Source organism: Bombus huntii, chromosome 8 (genome assembly GCF_024542735.1).
Source record: "Bombus huntii isolate Logan2020A chromosome 8, iyBomHunt1.1, whole genome shotgun sequence".
Classification (NCBI taxonomy): Eukaryota; Metazoa; Arthropoda; class Insecta; order Hymenoptera; family Apidae; genus Bombus; species Bombus huntii.
The window spans coordinates 212,848-232,001 of record NC_066245.1 but is presented as its reverse complement, the minus strand read 5'-3'; the positions used below and the strand labels follow the sequence as shown (position 1 = coordinate 232,001).

The 19,154-nt window shown below is 33.3% G+C and overlaps 1 protein-coding gene across 3 annotated transcripts in view; it reads left to right on the top strand.

Annotated features, from left to right (window-relative positions):
• Nucleotides 1–18,508, top strand: part of LOC126868885 (putative transcription factor capicua) — a 44,057-nt gene extending 25,549 nt beyond the window's left edge. For 2 of the 3 annotated variants that reach the window (XM_050624835.1, XM_050624834.1), the window contains exons 5-22: nucleotides 30–293; nucleotides 546–657; nucleotides 755–961; nucleotides 1,040–1,155; nucleotides 1,241–2,106; nucleotides 2,185–2,401; nucleotides 2,758–2,838; nucleotides 5,211–5,494; nucleotides 5,642–6,052; nucleotides 6,133–6,442; nucleotides 6,530–6,843; nucleotides 7,439–7,667; nucleotides 7,875–8,078; nucleotides 8,228–8,494; nucleotides 8,643–8,841; nucleotides 8,937–9,154; nucleotides 9,258–9,737; nucleotides 9,824–18,508. In XM_050624835.1, the coding sequence (XP_050480792.1) occupies nucleotides 30–293; nucleotides 546–657; nucleotides 755–961; nucleotides 1,040–1,155; nucleotides 1,241–2,106; nucleotides 2,185–2,401; nucleotides 2,758–2,838; nucleotides 5,211–5,494; nucleotides 5,642–6,052; nucleotides 6,133–6,442; nucleotides 6,530–6,843; nucleotides 7,439–7,667; nucleotides 7,875–8,078; nucleotides 8,228–8,494; nucleotides 8,643–8,841; nucleotides 8,937–9,154; nucleotides 9,258–9,737; nucleotides 9,824–9,894 (4,850 nt within the window). In that variant the 3' untranslated portion in view covers nucleotides 9,895–18,508. The remainder of the gene's footprint in view (nucleotides 1–29; nucleotides 294–545; nucleotides 658–754; nucleotides 962–1,039; nucleotides 1,156–1,240; nucleotides 2,107–2,184; nucleotides 2,402–2,757; nucleotides 2,839–5,210; nucleotides 5,495–5,641; nucleotides 6,053–6,132; nucleotides 6,443–6,529; nucleotides 6,844–7,438; nucleotides 7,668–7,874; nucleotides 8,079–8,227; nucleotides 8,495–8,642; nucleotides 8,842–8,936; nucleotides 9,155–9,257; nucleotides 9,738–9,823) is intronic. The other variant, XM_050624836.1, reaches the window with a different exon arrangement.
• The last annotated feature ends 646 nt before the right edge of the window (nucleotides 18,509–19,154 follow it).

Below are 19,154 nucleotides of genomic sequence, written 5' to 3'. Positions count from 1 at the left end.
TAAATGCTTTGCGTCCTTTATTTGCGCAGAACATGGCTATCGAAATTCTTCAGAACCTTCAACAGCAGTGCCAATTTTGCAACTTCATCACACTTCTCATCATACATCTCATATATCAACTCATAGCGACACAGGTGGTTATTACAGAACTACTGGTACTAGCCCTCTCATGACTCTAGCCACCTCTGCACATCCTGCCACTACAGCATTAAGTAATGGAAGTCGACCGTATGATGATTTAGAAAGCGAAGATGACTTGGATAGGGAAGATATTACATTCCCTTCGGATGCAGGTTAGATAAAATTCTATCTCTTGTATGATTTAGATATAGCACATTTCGTTAATGAAGATACACAACCACTAAATAGATGAGCATTTAAATTTCAAAAATTACATATTATAGTTATGGCTGTAATAAATGTTGACATAATTTCATTTCACGATAATATTGTATTCGATATATTTTCTCATTTTTATCATAATCGTGAATTATCGAGTATAAAACTAGGAAAACGCAATAGTAACATAATAATTCAATTGACAGATGCAAAATTGTCAGGCAGCAGTAAAAGAAGCAGCATGCAAAGTCGAGGAAGTACCAGTAGTTTAGTCGAGCAACGCAGCATAACTCCTCGTTCTCAAGCAGCCACGCCCAGGTAATAACGATAATTAAATGATTTTCCTTATTTGCGAATAAAGTATATAGGGAACAAGCATAACAATCTATCGTTGAATTGTTAAATTGTTCGATAGATCTCAGGCGGCAACGCCACATAGATATAAAAAAGGTGATGTAGTGGCTACACCAAGTGGAGTTAGAAAAAAGTTCAACGGTAAACAATGGCGCAGACTCTGTAGTAAAGAGGGATGTTCTAAAGAAAGTCAACGAAGGGGATACTGTTCTCGTCATCTTAGTTTGAAAGGTTCTTGTCTTAGAGGTCCAACCAATACCTTTCCTGGGTAAGAAGACATGCAATGATCCGCAACTAAATATCATCGCATTTAATAATATCACATATTAATTAAGAATACTTCTAGTGGTAAGATGGATGGTGAGGAAACATCTAGAGATTCTGACACTTCTCCAAATTATGGAGATAGAAGAATTGCTGGTCGATTTGATCAAGACGAAACTGAAGCTGCTAATATGCTAGGTAACTTTCTCAAATTTTTATATTTTACAAGATATTTGAATTGTTAACTTATCGATCTAATTCGCGTAATATTTTATCATTATAGTTTCCTTGGGAAGCTCTAGATCAGCAACACCAGCCTTTTCCTCGCCAACTGGACAGTCTTCTATATCTCCTTGTATCAATCAGTCTCCAGTACCACCTTTGGGACTGAATCAAAACAATGTGTTTATGCCTATTTCAAGCCCTGCTCATCATGCAACTCCATTAATTTCGCCTGGTGCAAAATGGAAACATTCACCTACTCAATCTACTTTCCTTACTCAGTATCAGCAGCAGGTGATAAAACCTGAACCCAATCGGGTGGTTAGATCAAATCGACCAGCTCCGACTGCCCCAGTCCCTGCTAGTATAGGAACAAGCGTGATAAGAATCTCTCCTGTGAGTCGTGGAATACCTGGATCTAATTTAACTTTGTCATGGTCGGAACAAAGCCCACCGCCGCGGCATCCATCAGTTGTGACGACTATAGCTCAACAACAGCAAGGCATAATTCTTCAGCATGCACTCACAACAAACAATGGCTTTTCCAGTCACTCTGAAATATCTGAACAAAACCCGCAAATATTGAAACCATCTCATTCACCTCATATGCCATTGTCTGCACCAACACCACAAAACTTAACTCTTTTGCATAAGCCTTTAGAACAACCAGTTGATTATGCTCAACCACAAACGCAAAATCAACCAATATATGTAATGCAACATCAACACGAAAAAAAGTATCTTGTGATCAAAAATAGTATGGATGTGTCTGCAGCAGGCCATATAAACAATCAAGATGATAAATATAGACCAGCATTAATGAATCACTTAGGTCAGCTTCCAGCAACGTTACATCAAACGCAATGCCAACCTCCACAGTCACCTGCTGTTTCGTCCGTCCATGTTGATAAATTATCCGTTTTGCAAGTAAGTAGCTCTAGTATTGCTTTAGTAATTTTACTAGTAATTTTTTTTTTTATCACGAATTCTAAATACCGTCATTAGGCGAGTAAAGTAGCTACACATGCATCCTCTCATATGGATATGCAGAGAGCGCAACCACCACCTACGAGCGTTGTGATGACAACCACTACTGAAGCTTCAAACCCGCCTACCCCAACAAGTGTCTTCCAGCATGTAATTGTACAACCCGCGCACTTGGTACAAATTTCTAAAACACAATCGTCTAGGGAAGAAAATTCTAAAAATAATGGAGTTCTGTGTAAGTATATCAACATTAGAAAATCTATTATCATCTTATTAAACGTTTATGTTTAGCTTTCAATATGACGTATAGTTTGCGTGAAATCTTTCCCAGTAACAACTGCGTTAAAAAATTATTTTTCATTTGTATATTTTGGTCGAGCATAATTTCATTATGTAACTTGCTAATATCAATTATCAATAGAAAAAATTGACACCTTATATATATGAATTAATTAATATAATGATTAATTAATATATATGAATTAATCTTATGAGATGCTGAAACTCAAATTTACGTTCACATTATTTTATTTTATCATTTTGCATCAATATCATAACAGTGAATTTGACTAAACGGTAAGACTTTCACAGATGGCAACCATGATGTACCTCCTGCATACCAGCCCCATCCCCCATCATTACTGAACAATGCAGTGCGCAACTGGAAAAAAGGTTTGAATTTTAATTGCCAAACAAAACGTGTGACTATCCTTACATTTGTTGTAAAGTACATACGTTATCAATGGTGCATAAGATTACACGTGCCCTCTAACATTCATTAAATAGTAAAAAATGTAAGCTTTTCTTAGTAAATCTTAGTAAATCTTATATATAATAAGGATATTGTTATATAGTTATAAAGTTACTGGAAGCAAATATTGATATTTGTTATTTTAGTTTGTGTACTAACAATTAAAATTATAGCATAATAAAATATATAAAATACTATATTTCTAGCATAAAAACGTATAGATATAATAATAATAATTTTATATATATACTTATTTATGTTTAACGAAATATACTAGAATTTAATCATGATATTATAAAGAGAGTAAATTCATGTATAACATATATTTTGATACTTTTATAGTTTCTGCAACTTATTTTAACACGTTGACTGCCACGACACCCGTATTCGGGTGTCAGCAAAGTTTCTGATCAGGCCGCGTAACCCATATTCGAGTGTCGCTTATTTGACTACTTGCGAAGGATCGTCGTAGGTATTTGAAAAGATATTCCATAATAACAAAACTGTTGAATTGTTATAAAATAAAAATACGAAAATGGTTTATTAAAAAAATTATTTAGAATGTAAAACTTTAAAACATTCTATACATAGCTGAGGTTGGTGGGGACATTTTGGACAATAAGTTGTTGTTTTCTTCAAATTCATTGGTGCCTTTGTTCAGTCCATTCGACGTCTTTTATTTGCATAACATAGTTTGCATGCGCGTCTAATGCTTCTTCCGGAATCGTTTTTCCGAACGGCGATATTATGCTGACTCCGTCGAAGACAAGGATTTTTTGTATTTTCAGACGACCCTAATAATTTTGCAACTAATAATTGTCTAAATATTCTAATATTTATATTTTTTCTTGTTGCAATTTTGTAAACCGTCAAAGCGTTTACAATAGAAATTCGCAGAAGGAATTGAATGCCAAGTTTTCTGTACCATTTGATTCCTTTTCTAATTGTGGTGGCATAAGAAACCATTTGATAGGGATAATCTATACCACACTTTCCTTCATTATATTCAACAACAGCTAGTGGTTTTAATGTTGCGAACAAATGAAACGAAAGATCATTCTTGAGACCACCACTTGACCGACTCGCATTACTAAAATATCATAGCATAAATAAATAAAATAAATAGCAGAGAACGCTTGGTACTGCTGTACGCGTGGCCTGACGGAGATTTCTTTGAAAACACGCGTGGCAGTCAACGTGTTAAAGGAATGCTTGTAAAACATACAAAATGTATTGTTGTATATTTTACAGCAAGTACTATCTATTAATCTTTTGCTCATGTTTTAACTATGTATTTTGCCTCATTTTTTAAAATCAGAATACAAAACATTATCATATTTTATGTTCAATGTTACTTTAACATTGTCAAAGCGTGACTAATAACGTTCGCTTATTGGATCTTTATTAATGCAAAAGAAAATTATGTTAATTCCTAAAATGTCAAAAGATTCAGAGTATGATACTGTTTTGCTATTTGATATCTTTTTGTTACATTTGTAATCTATATTATACTTAAGGATAATATTAACTACTTTACTAATTTCATTAATACAATTGTTTTCATGATACTCCAACACATATTTCCATAGCCCTTCTCACATCATTATTAACTCTTTGCGGACGGGGCCGCTCGACGAGCTAGCGTCGCTGTGGACGAGAGGTATTGGCGTGCGCAATTGAGAAAATATACACGTTGAACGTTTGCGTTATTCATTGTTGAGGCTTGTATTATTTTCATCAATATTTAGTTCATCATCATTGTCACTGTTACTAGAAATATCCAAATGTCTGAGACGATTCCTTGTTGGATGGAGTTCGTTCTCACTGTCTAAAGTGCTGTCGTTGTCTTCTATTTTGTCAGGTTCAAAATAATGTTCGTTATCACTACTATCACTATCGAACATGTTCTTTCTGGATCTTTTAGGCATCGTATATAAGGTATTATAAAAAATATATAAAATATATAAAAAGCTTGCTGATTCGTCTGGTAATGTCATTGAAAGATTGAAATTCGTTCTGACTTGACCATCATCTTGCATCGCGAGTTTACGTTAAACGGAAGATAAGATTTTTAAAGATCTATAATTTTCTTTCATCAAAAACATAATACTGTTTAGTTTACTATACCCATGCGTAAATACGCATAAGACTATCGCTCAGAAAAATAGACGTATGCCAGCCACTTCAAAATAACTGTCCGGAATTGTGAACAGATTCGGGCGGCTATTTGCCGACTCTCGTCCGCAAAGAGTTAACCAAAGTGATTGTGACTAACACGAAAATATCATTGCAGCTTTCCCTTGGCAGACAACGGTACTGGATCAGTCAGAAGTAAGTCCTCCACCATCTGCATTAAGTCCACCTTTGAGCGCGCCTCCAATTCCAATTGGCATGAGTACGCCTGGTGAAGATGGATCTGGACCGGGTCCGGATCCTATAACTCCCGCTGAAGAAGAAGATGACGATGTTTTTGAAACAGAACCGACAACTCCCGTAGAAGTTGAGGCTAATGCTAATAAGAGACGCAGTCAATCTCTTAGTGCATTGCATTCTAAAGAGCCTCAGAGTCCACTTAAAGTAAGTACTATACTTCAGATAAGTAGATGGTGAATATATTATTATTATTTTTATCTCAAAGTAATATCATGTCCTAAATTTATTCCGATATAATGTAATGGTTAGCCAAACACATAAGCATATCTCATTCATAATATAATTTTACAGACTAAAGACAGAATACGCCGACCGATGAACGCATTTATGATTTTTTCTAAACGACATCGTGCAGTGGTGCATCAAAGACATCCAAACCAAGATAATCGTACTGTGTCCAAGATATTAGGAGAGTGGTGGTATGCATTAGGTCCAGAAGAAAAACAAAAATATCATGATCTTGCATCGGAGGTGAAAGAAGCACATTTTAAAGCGCATCCAGATTGGAAATGGTGTAGCAAAGATAGACGGAAATCTTCAACGACAAGTTTCAAAGGTAGCGAATCCCGAGGGAAATTGAACAGTACTGGGGAAGAAACAGACACGGGACCACCGGCAGACGATGTACCATTAACGCCAAGAGCTACAGACGAAATTACTGTTCCCGTTACTACTGTATACAATGAAGCTCCCACGATCGATGTAAATTTTATTTAAATCACTTACAATTTTAACATTTTATTTTTCATTTTATAGAATTAAACAATTTCATTCATATTTAGGTTATCAATCAGTCGCATACTCATAGGATAATGGAAATGCCTCTGCCACTTGAAAATACAGAACCTGATTTAAAACAGGAGGAAGATGGTAATGCATCAGACGAGGATCAAATGGTAATCTGTGAAGATCCACAACCTGAAATAGATTTAAAGTGCAAAGATAAACTAACAGATAGCGATAATGACGTACAAGATGACGATGCTGAAAAAAAATGTTACACGCAATCACGGTTTTCACCTGTAAGCGGTCAGAAGAGGGAAGCAATGAATGTTAAACAAGAAGTAACCTGTAGACCTAAACCGATAAAAGGTTCGCTTTCATATCTAATAAAATAAAAACCATAATGCATTAGTTATGTAGTATAGTATGGTAAAACCAATTTCTCCGTTTGTCTAGCACGAATACCTTCAACAGGTATTGAGACTACAACTAAGTATCATCATACTTCTATGGATAAAGGAGGAAGCGTTTCGGTTCTATCCAGCACATATCCTTATCATAGCCCCGTCAATCCGACTGGAGTATCAGGTTTTCAACCTACTGGTGGGGCTTTTATTACCATGCCAATATCTCCAAAAGTTGTTAAACCAGAACCAGTGAAAAATGAACAACAGTATAGTACCCAATATAGTATGAGCAATTTGGTGGCAAGCATTCATGAGAATGGAAGAAATATGCCTAAATTTACGGCTGCTCCGGTATTACATTCCGTAAGTATTGCAGATAAATTATTGAAAGTTTATGATAGTAACATACATACCTAAAATAGTCCAGACGAAGTGAACCTGTATATGAACGTAACTGAATTTAAAGACATGTAAAATGTTTTGTTTCCTTGAAATCCTCTGTAAAATGCTCCTTTTTGTCCAGGCATGTGTGAATACTTAAAACATTTCATGCTCATCGTTTGAATGAAGGATGAGTGGTAACTGAAAAGCTTGTTTTAATGGTTAACACTAATAATTACAAATAATACTTTTAATACAAGCATAATTATGTTTTCTACATTCAAACGATTACTTATTTATTATCTTGAAAATGTTTACTTTATGAACTGTCTGAATACAAGGTATGAATAGTTACTATAATGTTTAAGTATAATTCGAGTGCTATTCGCACGTGCCTACTTACCTTGCTGCCTTATTATTTTTCTTTTTCTTTCTTTCTATTTTCTATTTTTTTTCTCTCCAATGTTATAACCTGAATTGAGGGAGCAGCGAACTCTTGGATTTCTCAAAGAGTTCTATGTAAACACATGCGAATAAACTCAAAGATTGAACTACAAAAGTTTAACAATACTGACAGATTGGATCGAAACCTATGATGGCTCTGTTTAAACAACAGCAGCCGTTGCAGTCTTTAGGCACTATTCTTCGCCCCCTTACTTCAGCTGTCCCTTATCAACCATCGTTCACTCTAACATTGCTCGATAACGATTTGGTGGCTGTTTCCAAACCGCAGCAGGGATCGCAGTATCTTGGTCCAACATCACCTCATCCCCGGATGTACTGTGGATTCAATATACCAATCTCTGGTAAGTTTCTGTAGAATGTAACCACTTCAAAATTGATCTAATATTCGTATAGTCTATATATATATAAAAATCATACAGCAAGACTATGTTTATAACATTTCCATATCATCTTTTTACCAGTTTTCTTGAAAATATCTTTAATTTGAAATCACGCTGATTCTAAAATTACAAAAAGGATATAAAGTAAATGCATGTTGTTAATTATAGATGCTGGCAATCGCAACATATCCTCACAAGGTTTAGTTTCTGGTAATAAGATGGAAACCCAAAGTGTCATAGTGAGCAAACCATACTCGGTTTCAACAACTTCTACTACGTCGACTTATCGAGGAATTGGTCATTCAATAACACGTCTTGCAGAATCAGAAAAAGGTGAAAATCAAGTAGGGAATAATCATGCTCAGTTTTATGGTATGTTATCATTGATTTCTTTAATAATTTCCGAAAAACTTTTTTTAATATACATAGATTGTTTTCAATATGGGATTTATAATATATAACAATAACAACATGTGTATTTCGAATGGGAACTATTAAAGGTTTCTTCTATCCCTTTTCAGTAACCAATGTAAAGTCTGATCAGGAAAGAAAAGATACCGTGAATATTCTTCTGCCTACTACGAATGACAAACATAAACAGCCATCTACTCCACATACTCCCCATACACCACTCAGTAACCATGGTAGTAGTGAAATTTCCACCAATAAATCATATTCCATGGATGAAACACAGCTTAATGATATAGGCCCAAGTAAGGGTCCTTTTATGCTTGCTCCAACTCCAGCACAGCTTGGCCGAGCACCGTTACAAAGGAGACAATCAATGGGTACAATTTTATCGATCCCATAATATTTCTACCGTAACAATAATCTATTTAAATGATGGTATAAATATCAATTCTTTTTAATAATGAAATTGAATTTGCAAGTTTTAAAAATAGAGTTTTTGTATATTTTCTTTCTGTTCTTTCATAGCAATGCCTCCCACATCAACTGCAGGAGACCATGGGCCTCTGGTGTCTCAACATTGCGACAATCGTCCACAAACGAACACATCTCAAGCGACAGAGCAAATACAGCAACAACAAAATTTTTCAGAATCTCATGCTTCCCCGTCACCATCTACTAAAAAGGGTTCTTTCTTCAAGAAAAATGTCGAAGATGGAATGGACCGGTATGTCAAATTAACAGTTGCTTGAATTTTTTTATAATTATGTCACTTGTTTACATCTATGACAAGTAAATATGAGAAAATACAATTGATTACAGAGTTCTCGAGCAAGTGAATTTCCAAGAAAAATTTTCATCCTTACCAGAATTTAAACCAGAAGATATACAAAGTCCAAGTGCAATCAGTATCAATACAGCGGGTTCCTGTGGTCATGGTTCAGTAGTAACGTCTGGCTTACATGCTTCAAATTTACAGTCGTCAATGCAAATACAAAGTTATCGAAAAAAATCTGCACAAGCACCTCATAGGCCCACAAGTAATTATTTTATTAATATGATATCATAATGTGACACCACAAAAGAACATTTTTATCTTTCAAATTTTTATTGTTAATTTAATAAAAGTATCTTTTGAAATAGTGAATGAGGACGACATCGAATCAGATACGTCAATATCTGCTACTCCAAAATCAACTTCCAGTGTCAAATTGACAGGAAACACGTTCTTTGGTCCAGATTTCAATGTTGATGCATATAGAACTAACACCGATCTAGTGGGAGATGTTGATGCTAGCTCTCCTAGGACACCAAAAACGCCTGGAGGAGGTGCTGGAAACTCTGTAGGAATTGGTAGGAGCGAAAATGACCGGGGTCATAGGAAAGTACTAGAGCAACGTCGACACCTTGTAATGCAATTATTTCAAGAACACGGTTACTTTCCTTCAACGCAAGCTACTACAACTTTTCAAGCAAAACATTCAGATATATTTCCTAATAAGACAAGTTTGCAATTAAAGATTAGAGAGGTCAGGCAAAAATTAAAAGCTAACTCAACACCTATGAGTGCTAACAGTCTAGTGAGTCCACTACCTGTCTCTGAACCTTCACCTAACATAACTGGTAATTATTTCATATTTTTTTTTATTCTTGAATATAATAATTGTAAGAGATGATGTATGTTATAAAATTTACGACCATTTCCATAGGACCATTGACTGCTCCCCCTACGTCGATGGGAGCTCCACATATACTGCCTGTAAGCAGTAGTGGTAGCTAGCGCCCACGTGCCAACTGTGATACTATGCATCCACTTACTCCACAGCATGAGTACATCATTATTCATTGAAAGAAGGAAAGTTTTTATCGAAAAAATTGTTGATGTACAAGTTTTAGCGAGTTGTAAAGTGCTGCAAGGCTTTAGTGCAATTCGAACTTTGATGTAACCTGGTGCAGGTAACTTAGACAGGCATATCAAGGTGAGTTTGATGTACACATATCAGTAAAATCTTCTTATTGTATATAAAACTGAAGAAATATTGAGTCGACTGTTTCTCAAGATTACTAATGTTGACTTAAATGCGTGTTCGAGTATCTGTGTTCCATTGGAATAATAACATGTAAAATTGTAAAATGTTGGTGTGATAAAGAATCTACTGTATTTTAGCAACGATATAACGTTCATTAGAAAGTTAAAAGCTCAACTTACAGGCTTAATCATATTATCCTGTTTAATAATGAAACGAGGAAGGAATAATAGAATCACATAAAATAACTGTTTCGAAATATGTAATTCGAAAAAAAAGAGCTTTCTTCTATCAGAAGAAAAGACAATACTCTTCTGTATTCTAAATCTAAAGATGAAATGGTAATATAGAAGTGAAGAAATTATTTTACTACATTATAAAATCACAACTCATAGTTGTACAGTACCAAACGTACATAACCGATATTTGTACATCGAAACACCTTGCAAGGATTATGGAAGGCCTAAGCCATTGTTAAACATTGTTAAAAATACTATGAGATCCAAGTAGAAAGAAAGAAGGAGTATGCATGATATAGAAAATGAAGTTTCGCGTGAGTGTAGGATGTGTGTGGGTGTTTTTGTGAGAAAGAGGAAGAGAAAAACGTAATCAGAGAGTATTAGAATTAATGAAGCATTATAAGATGAAATCAGAGTTTATATACTTTAGTTATACTTTATATATGATATAGATGAAAAAGAAAACTATAGAAAAAAGAAAGAACTGCGATAAACATTGCACAAAATTTATGTAATGCAGTCTGCAGATATGTTTATTTTACTTGTAAATACTATGGCATGACTTGGAGTGGAAGATATCTGGAGAGTTTAAAGTATCTATGATGCTGTGTCTGACAATTTTAAGACGGAAGCATTCTTTTGGTGATTCATAGATTATTATAATGGAGATAAAAATCGTGCCATTGTGCGGCGACAAACAAGGGAATGCATGCGTAATAAAAAGTCCCTTAATAATAAAGAATTAATTGTTAGACCCCATTTGATAGGTAATATGTAATATGTTTACAATATTCTCGAAAGTACTTATCTACTGTTTTTAGAACTCTGCTTAAATTCAACGCGTTTGATTTACGTTTTATAAGCATTTTAAAGTCAATCTGCTTTTTTCTTTACTTCTTTTCTCTTTTTTCCTTTTGGCCAATTTAGATGTAAGCGGTTTTATGAAGGCCGTATTTTTTTCTGTTTTTTTTTCTTTTTTTTTTTTCTTTTTTTTTGGCCATGACAAGTTATTTGCTTTTATCTTTAGCATGCCCTAATTAAATGCGTATATGATTTAATGGAAAATATAATTGCAAATAGATAAAATTTAATACTAATATCAAGCACCAAGCTAAGAAAAAAGGTGCCGAGGAGGTTTATTGAATATGTTGTTGCAATTCAAATTTTGTTACTACGCTTTTAACAGAAATCGTTGTTCATTATGAAAATTATATATATATACATATTTCGTTTATTTTAGCGCATTTTATCGGTCAAATGTATTTTTACGTTATAGAGAAATGTTCACACCTTTAGAGGAAACGCGTTGAATTTCAACAGAAATTGTTGAATTTGGCTGTAAAATAGATTATGTAATTAGTGATATGTTTATAAAAAAAAAAGCGCACCTTGAAAGGTTTAAAAGTCTCGCGCCACGGCACGCATATTGTAGTTAGGATAGGAACAATGTCTATTCTACATATTTTGTAAATAGGAAAAATATACAATATACTGAATATATATATATTATATAAAAATTAGGATACATCCGAAACGGTAGAGTAGAGCATTGTAATTTGTAGAATAATAATTATAATGAAAACGCAGGCAGGATTAGGATAAAACAAAAAAAGAAAAGATTTATAGATTGTGGGCCTTCAGATATGAACTGTTGCGCACGGAATGGTCCCCTAACCCTTCTCCAAAGTTAACCCTTTCCTAAAGTGTTAGGATATTATTATTTGTGTACACACACGCGCCCGTGCGCGCGCACGAAATTACATTACTCTCTTACCATTTCTTGATTATTGTTTTTTTATAGAGCGTTAAACGCACTGGTGGCAAGCGATTACCGAAGAGAAGAGACACTTGAAATCTGCATTGGTCACTCCTGTGAACAATACTTTGAAAAAGTTTTGATTTCTTTTTAAGATGAAGTTTCTTCTCTCTGTCTGTCTGTCTCTGTCTGTCTGTCTTTCTCTCTCTCTCTCTATCTCTATCTCCTTAAAAGTATATTTATTGTGTAAAAAATGTAATTTAGCGATATTTACACATTTATTAGACGGCTTTATTAGAAATCATATATTCCGTGTTCATATCACATCTTTTAAACAATGTTACTCTTCTTATTTACCGCGTCACTTTTATCAGAATTAGTACTCAGAGAAAAATTTTAAAGTCGTTTATAATAGCAAAAATTATCTCAAATTCAATATCTTTTAACGTTCGTTTTATAAATACTACATTATTTAATCAAAAGTAATATTTTAGGTATAATAGCTTTACCTTTTTTTAAAAATATCTTTGTTTTAAAAGTTGTGGTTTTCACGATATTTTATATGAATCATGTAATCTAATTTATAATTTACACAAATGAAAGTGATAAAATATTTCTCACGTTACGGATATTTAAAAAAAGAAGGAACATTTTAATATATCTGGCTTTTTCTGGAATGATCACATTGTTTTCTGAATAACTTCTTCTTGTATACAGGAATGGACGTTAACAGAGATTGAGTGTCTCTAAGTACTTGCCCCTTTCAAAGAATTTAAATGAAATATTATATTTTGTACTTGTGTAAACTAGTGAACTATCTTTCCAGTATTGATAAGATTTTGAAGTTACTTTTCATATTTTCTTCCCCTTTCCTTCTTTTCTCTCTTTTTTTGTTAAAAAATATTGGTGATGAAATATGTTCCGTGATTTAGCAGCCATACATGTGACTGTGATTTAGGAAAACAGAAGTAAAGTAAAGTGGCGGCTACTCTACTGGCATTTTCTTCACCACATTATATCTTCCCAATTCCTCCCTCTAAATACTTTCTCTAACATTGTGTAAAATGAATGCACTTGAACAAATCCTATGTACCTACTTCCTCATTTTGTTTTCCTCTCTTTTTTTATTACTCTCATTACTTGTAATAATGTATTTTTATTATGTTCTAAGTTGCTATTCATCTATTATAGTCATTCTATTATTTCTTGTTTAATTCTGAAATATTTTTAAATCTGTTATATGGTATATAATATCAGTCACGGAATAACGTTATGAAACATAATACCGAACATAGGAAAAATAATAAATGATACACATAGAAGCAATTAAAATGGCTCTGTGTAGAAAGCATACCATGAATCTTTGTTATGTACAGCATCGATGCACTGTACTGAGGAAAATACATACCATGTACGTGCGTAGGTAATAAAATGTAATCATATGGAAAAAAAAAGGAGAAAATATTAAAGACATAGTGAAATATTTGACAATTTGCAAGTGCAAACATATACACGATACATATGCATATATATATATATATATATATATATATATGCATATATACATATATATAAAACTCATTATAGGAACAATTGGCTGAGGCATTAAAATCTGTCCGAATCTGCGTATTGCCGTTTGCAAATAGCAGACATATAAAATTCTAAAAATATTCTTCTTAGTACTTTCGATACGACCGTACGTTTAAAAATTAATTTTCAACTCTAATCGGCGAAATACAGGAACTAAGCTATCTTCTTAAAAATATCTTAACGAAAAAATAACGTTATCAGCACCATATTATAAATTATACATTATGATACTCGAGATATAAATATTGCATTTTCAAAATCATAAAATCGCACGAATGAAATTCTGTAACATATTTAATACATGTATAATTATATGTGTAATTGATTTTCTCTCTGAATTGATCTCTCTCTCTCTCTCTCTCTCTCTCTCTTTTCGTTTCTTAGTTTTAAATTAAAAATATTCCCAGATTTTTCGAATATGCAGAAAATATTGGTAAATAGATATTTTTCTGCTACAGTAGATCAAATTATATCTTTTATCAATTTTTAAGTAATTATCAATTTATATCTTTTATCACCTAATTACTTTTGAAAATTGTATAAAAGAGGAAAATGAAAATACATAAATGAATGTTAAAAATGAAAATAGCAATTTTATAAGTTTCAAGAATGCATTCAAATTGATTTATGATTGAAATTATGAAAGAAATGTTGAATAATTCAAAGTAACAAACAAATAACAAAATTTTAAATAAGTTATATTACATCAACTATAGGGAACAGTTGCATTATGCATATTTATGCATATTTATACATATGGTGTTTTGAATATTAATTATACTTAAATTTGATCAATTCCTATATTTAACAATACTAAATAGTATTTGAAAATTGCAAGAATCGACAACGAATACCATTATCAATTTACCGTTTGTATCTATTTCATTAATTTACAGAAGAATAAAGAAAGTAAAATGCGCTTGTTATGTAAAGAGTGTGTAAAAAGTAAGCGTAAGAGCCATCATAATGGGATTCCACGCGTTTGGATCGGCGGAGATTTTAAAAAAAAAAGTTCGTGCAAAATTCACCTTGAGCTTGAAATTCAAAGTCAAATTTTATTATTGCATCATATTCTACTCATCACGAGGATCAAACGTCTTAACAATCAACGAGCATCAATATGTATATATGTATATATATAAAACTGATCTTATTTATAATATATTTACGTTTCATAGTCAAATACACGATAAATGGCATCTACCGTTGCACGCAGGTATCTTTCTTTCTTTCTTCCTTTTCGAATCTGCATAATAGCCGTGCTAACTTTCGTATGGCCATCACTTTAACGCGTTGTTTAAACAGCACCGGACTCGCATTTCTACTTTTCGGCCAAGTCTCTCCCTAAGATTACGCGTTGATTCTAGACGATATTCGATTCGATATTTTAATTCATCCTTCAATGGATATAATCCGTTCACCTGAACTGATCCACTGAATTGATCCAATCGTAAGAAATGACGACGACCTGGAACTTCTGAACCGCAGTCATCTCTCGTTATTCTTTGCCGATTGTCGATCTGTTGTTTCAAATGTGCTAAAGAATAATTGACAGCGGCTTCGTCAATAGCGCGCTATGTAAACTCTGCCTGATCGCAAGATGCAAATATATTATGAGTAATATCAGTTTTATATAGGATGTACCGAAGATCGTGGTACAGAGTATCACGCGCAAAGTTACAATTTTTCATACGAGGCTTCGTTTTCGAGAAAATCAGCTATGAAGCTGCATATACTTCATTCTCGTTGTTTTTCAAGTGCACACGATGAAATTTCATAGTTAGGTTTTCTCGAAAACGTAGCCCTGTATCAACACTCACCATTCTACATTTTCGACTTACCTTTGCATGGTGAAACTCCGCCTCTCGACTTCTACCACGATTTTCGGTACACAATGTATATACATACACGCGTACATATGTGGAATTAATAATAAAACTTTAATAATCTTCTCGAAGAGAACAACCGAGTGCGACTCGTGGTTCCCTCGAGGCGTTTGATCCTCGTGACGAGTAGAATACGATGGAATAGAAAAAAAATAATCTTGAACCTCAACGTTAGGGTTCAATTCTGTAGGAATTTTTCTTTTTTCGAATCTCCACCGTTCCAAAAGTGTGGAATGCCGCTATGGTATTTTCCAAACTTACCTTTTGTACATCCTATACAAATTGTTTCAAAACGTAAATTTAAATCGAACAAAATTCCACAATATTTTATGTTTCATATTTCTAATGAATTTTTATGCAAGAAATTATTTCTTTCAATTCTCAATAGGATCGTGTATACTAAAAGATATACATAAGATTCGTGAATTGTAAATATATGAAGAAAGAGTATGCAAACGATCTGTACGCGATTGGCAGATTTTAACTCCGATGCCCTTATACGAGAACCACGTACGTGTTGGACCAAATTTGCCAGTATGGCCACATTTTGCGTTACAAATATGTTACATTTCCTGAAGAACGATATGGACGATATGAGACGTTAGTATAAGAAGAAAGTAAGACAGAATTTGCAGTGTAACATTTGCGACGGACATGTATTTACGTGGCGGCGAGCTTTTGAAAAGATATACACACGTCTTTGACGAGAATATCCTTTAAAAAGATACGTATGTATATTGTATATACGCGTATTTAACACTAAAGGAATAACGAATCAGCGCGAACAACAGTTGTTTGCCATTCCTTTTTCTTCTTTTGATCATTTAATCATTTATTATGGTATCCATAATAGTTTCGAAAGAATTACGTGAATAAACGATATCATTTTTCTAAAATTATGAATAGCTCATTGACAACAGCGTTGAATAATTAAGAAACGAAATTTCCTATTTTCACTTCACTACAAAATTGTCCAACTTGTCTATAATCTGTATAATGTCCTGTTTACAAGAATAAAGGAAATTGAAATCGGGCATAGTACGCAAGAACTGATAGCTACCGTGAAACTTCAGAAAGCACTGTCGGTTGTATCGTCTCGTTAACGAATCGGTTAATGTTATTATTTTCGTAAACGAGTATAATTATTTGCAAATTCTTCACTTTCTAAAGAGGAACGCTTCCCCGTGTTTCATTTAAAATGATAGTTTGTTCTTAAGAAGAATAGTAAAACACGGACAAATTTTCTTTTTTTTTTTCCTTTTTCTTTCTTTCTTTTTTAACATGGTCGTTTCGTGGAAACTGTTTATTCATTTTTTTCCAAGATAATCTAACATGAATATCACTTATGAAAAGGTAGTAATAAAGGGATCCATGACTTTCGACACGATTCATTTTTAGCGCAAGAGAAGATATAAAGATGTCTTTAAATCTAAGAATATTTATTACTTATGCGTAACATATTGTGCAATGTTACATCGTTCTAAGGTGTACAAAAAATGTCATTTATATATTCATGGCATTCATGCTTCTTTGAAGAATTCGTAAGTTCATTTTGGCGATGATATTTCCAAATATGTATTGCTGTATTTAAAGCAACCGAGACTGAATCTCATTTTGTTCAGCGATACAAACCGAATTACGAATCGACGATATAACGTTCACTGTCTGCGGTATCCTCTATTAACCGTACAACAACAACACGAATAAACATAAACACTGGCTTTTTATACACGTAAAGCGTTTTGTATTTGCTTTCCGTACGTACATCTCAGAAAACTTGAAGAAAAGTCGACTAGCATCGCAAACAGTTATATTAACACACCCCGTAAATAATGTAATGTTTTCTGCCAATATATTTGGTCAATCAGTAATATACTCTCTTTTATTTCTATTATATAATTGTTGGCGTAGTAGATATCTTTCTACTTGAAATTTTCTATCCTCTTTTCATAAAATTCTGAACCATGTAACGATAACTTCCTTCGCTTTAAACTTAAGTGTCAGAAAAATCGCGTTATTTATGGGACGATCGACCTACAATGTCAAAGTGTAAAATATTTTTATCGGACATGAAAATCTGCCGTATTTGTTTCGAAAACGAAAAGTGAACGCAAATGGCAAAAAAGAAGAAAAAGAGCAACGTCGATGTGCAGTCTGACATTGTATTGCCGAAAAATTATATATCGTGCTTAAATGAACAGAATTTGTTTCTTTGCACGCAGCAGCATTGATAGACTGTATTCTACTCTCTTGCTTTTAAGGGCTTTGCATAAAAACGCGTTAACAACTAAGATTATAGTAGGGTTAAACATCGATAGAGAACATTTGATTTCTTACAGGATTAGTACCGTCAAAAAGAGAGAAAAAAGAAAAAGAAAAAAGGAAGAAGAAAGGAAGAAAAAAGGGAGAAGAAAAAGTGACTCATGCGTGAGACTTAGATTTAGATTTATTATAACTTTAATACGAGTTGTAAGATAATGTATACCAATGCTATAATATTTATATCGTCACTATAAATATTATATAATAGGTATGATATTATTGTTGTATAAAAGAAAAAGAGATTAAAAAAAGACGAAGGAAGAAAGAACGAGAGAACACTTGCAGCTAATACAGGAAATAATCTGTCTAATCCAATAGGATGAAATCCTTCATTAACACGAAAGAACTTAAGAATTGGCTTTTTCCTTCTTCGAGTAAATTTGAACATTATAACGCAAAAGATATTTTTCGATCAAAGAAGACAGATACTGTTCCAACGTTTACACGGAAATATACACTTTTCTCGGGGAAATGTTATTTAAGGGCCTCTGTACATTACTATTGCTAACATCATCATATATGTAAAGAAAGAGTAAGCATATAAGAAAAAAAAAAAAAAAAAAAGAAAGAAGAATCTTAGCAGGTTACCGATTACAAATTTTCAGAAAGCAGATAAATAAGATAAATAATTATTCGCAAGAAATATTCTTCACGAAATATATATATTAAAGAATCATATATATTATATACCGATGTCTAATTAATAATTAAAACTATCGAACAAGTGTTATTAAATAAAATGTTGTAATCTGTGTTGACAATCGCCGACATTCTGAGCCTGAAATACAACCATTGAACAGGTGTACATCGTCATGCCTTGAAGATACTTAAATAAAATGTTTTAGTCATGCATCACGAGATGATAAAGATAAAGAAAGGGAGGAAAGTGGTAAAAGTTGTGTATAAAAATTGTCAGACTGAAATCATGTGCAAAAATCGCTGATTCTCGGCAAGTAGACAGCCCGTGATTTGCAAAAGTTTATGCGATCACAGTGTCGAACAGTGTCATGAGAACGACGTATAGCGAGAATTATTGTAAAATTGCAAACCGAATAATGGTTATGATGCGGTGATCGTTTGATAATCGTTTGCCTGTATTTTATTAGTAACTCGAGATTGAAAGTTCGACAATGTTTAAACGATTGTAAACGAAGCGTGAATTTTTAATCTGTATATAGACGATATGATTTTTGCTCCGAGGACGTGTTATTACCAGTGAG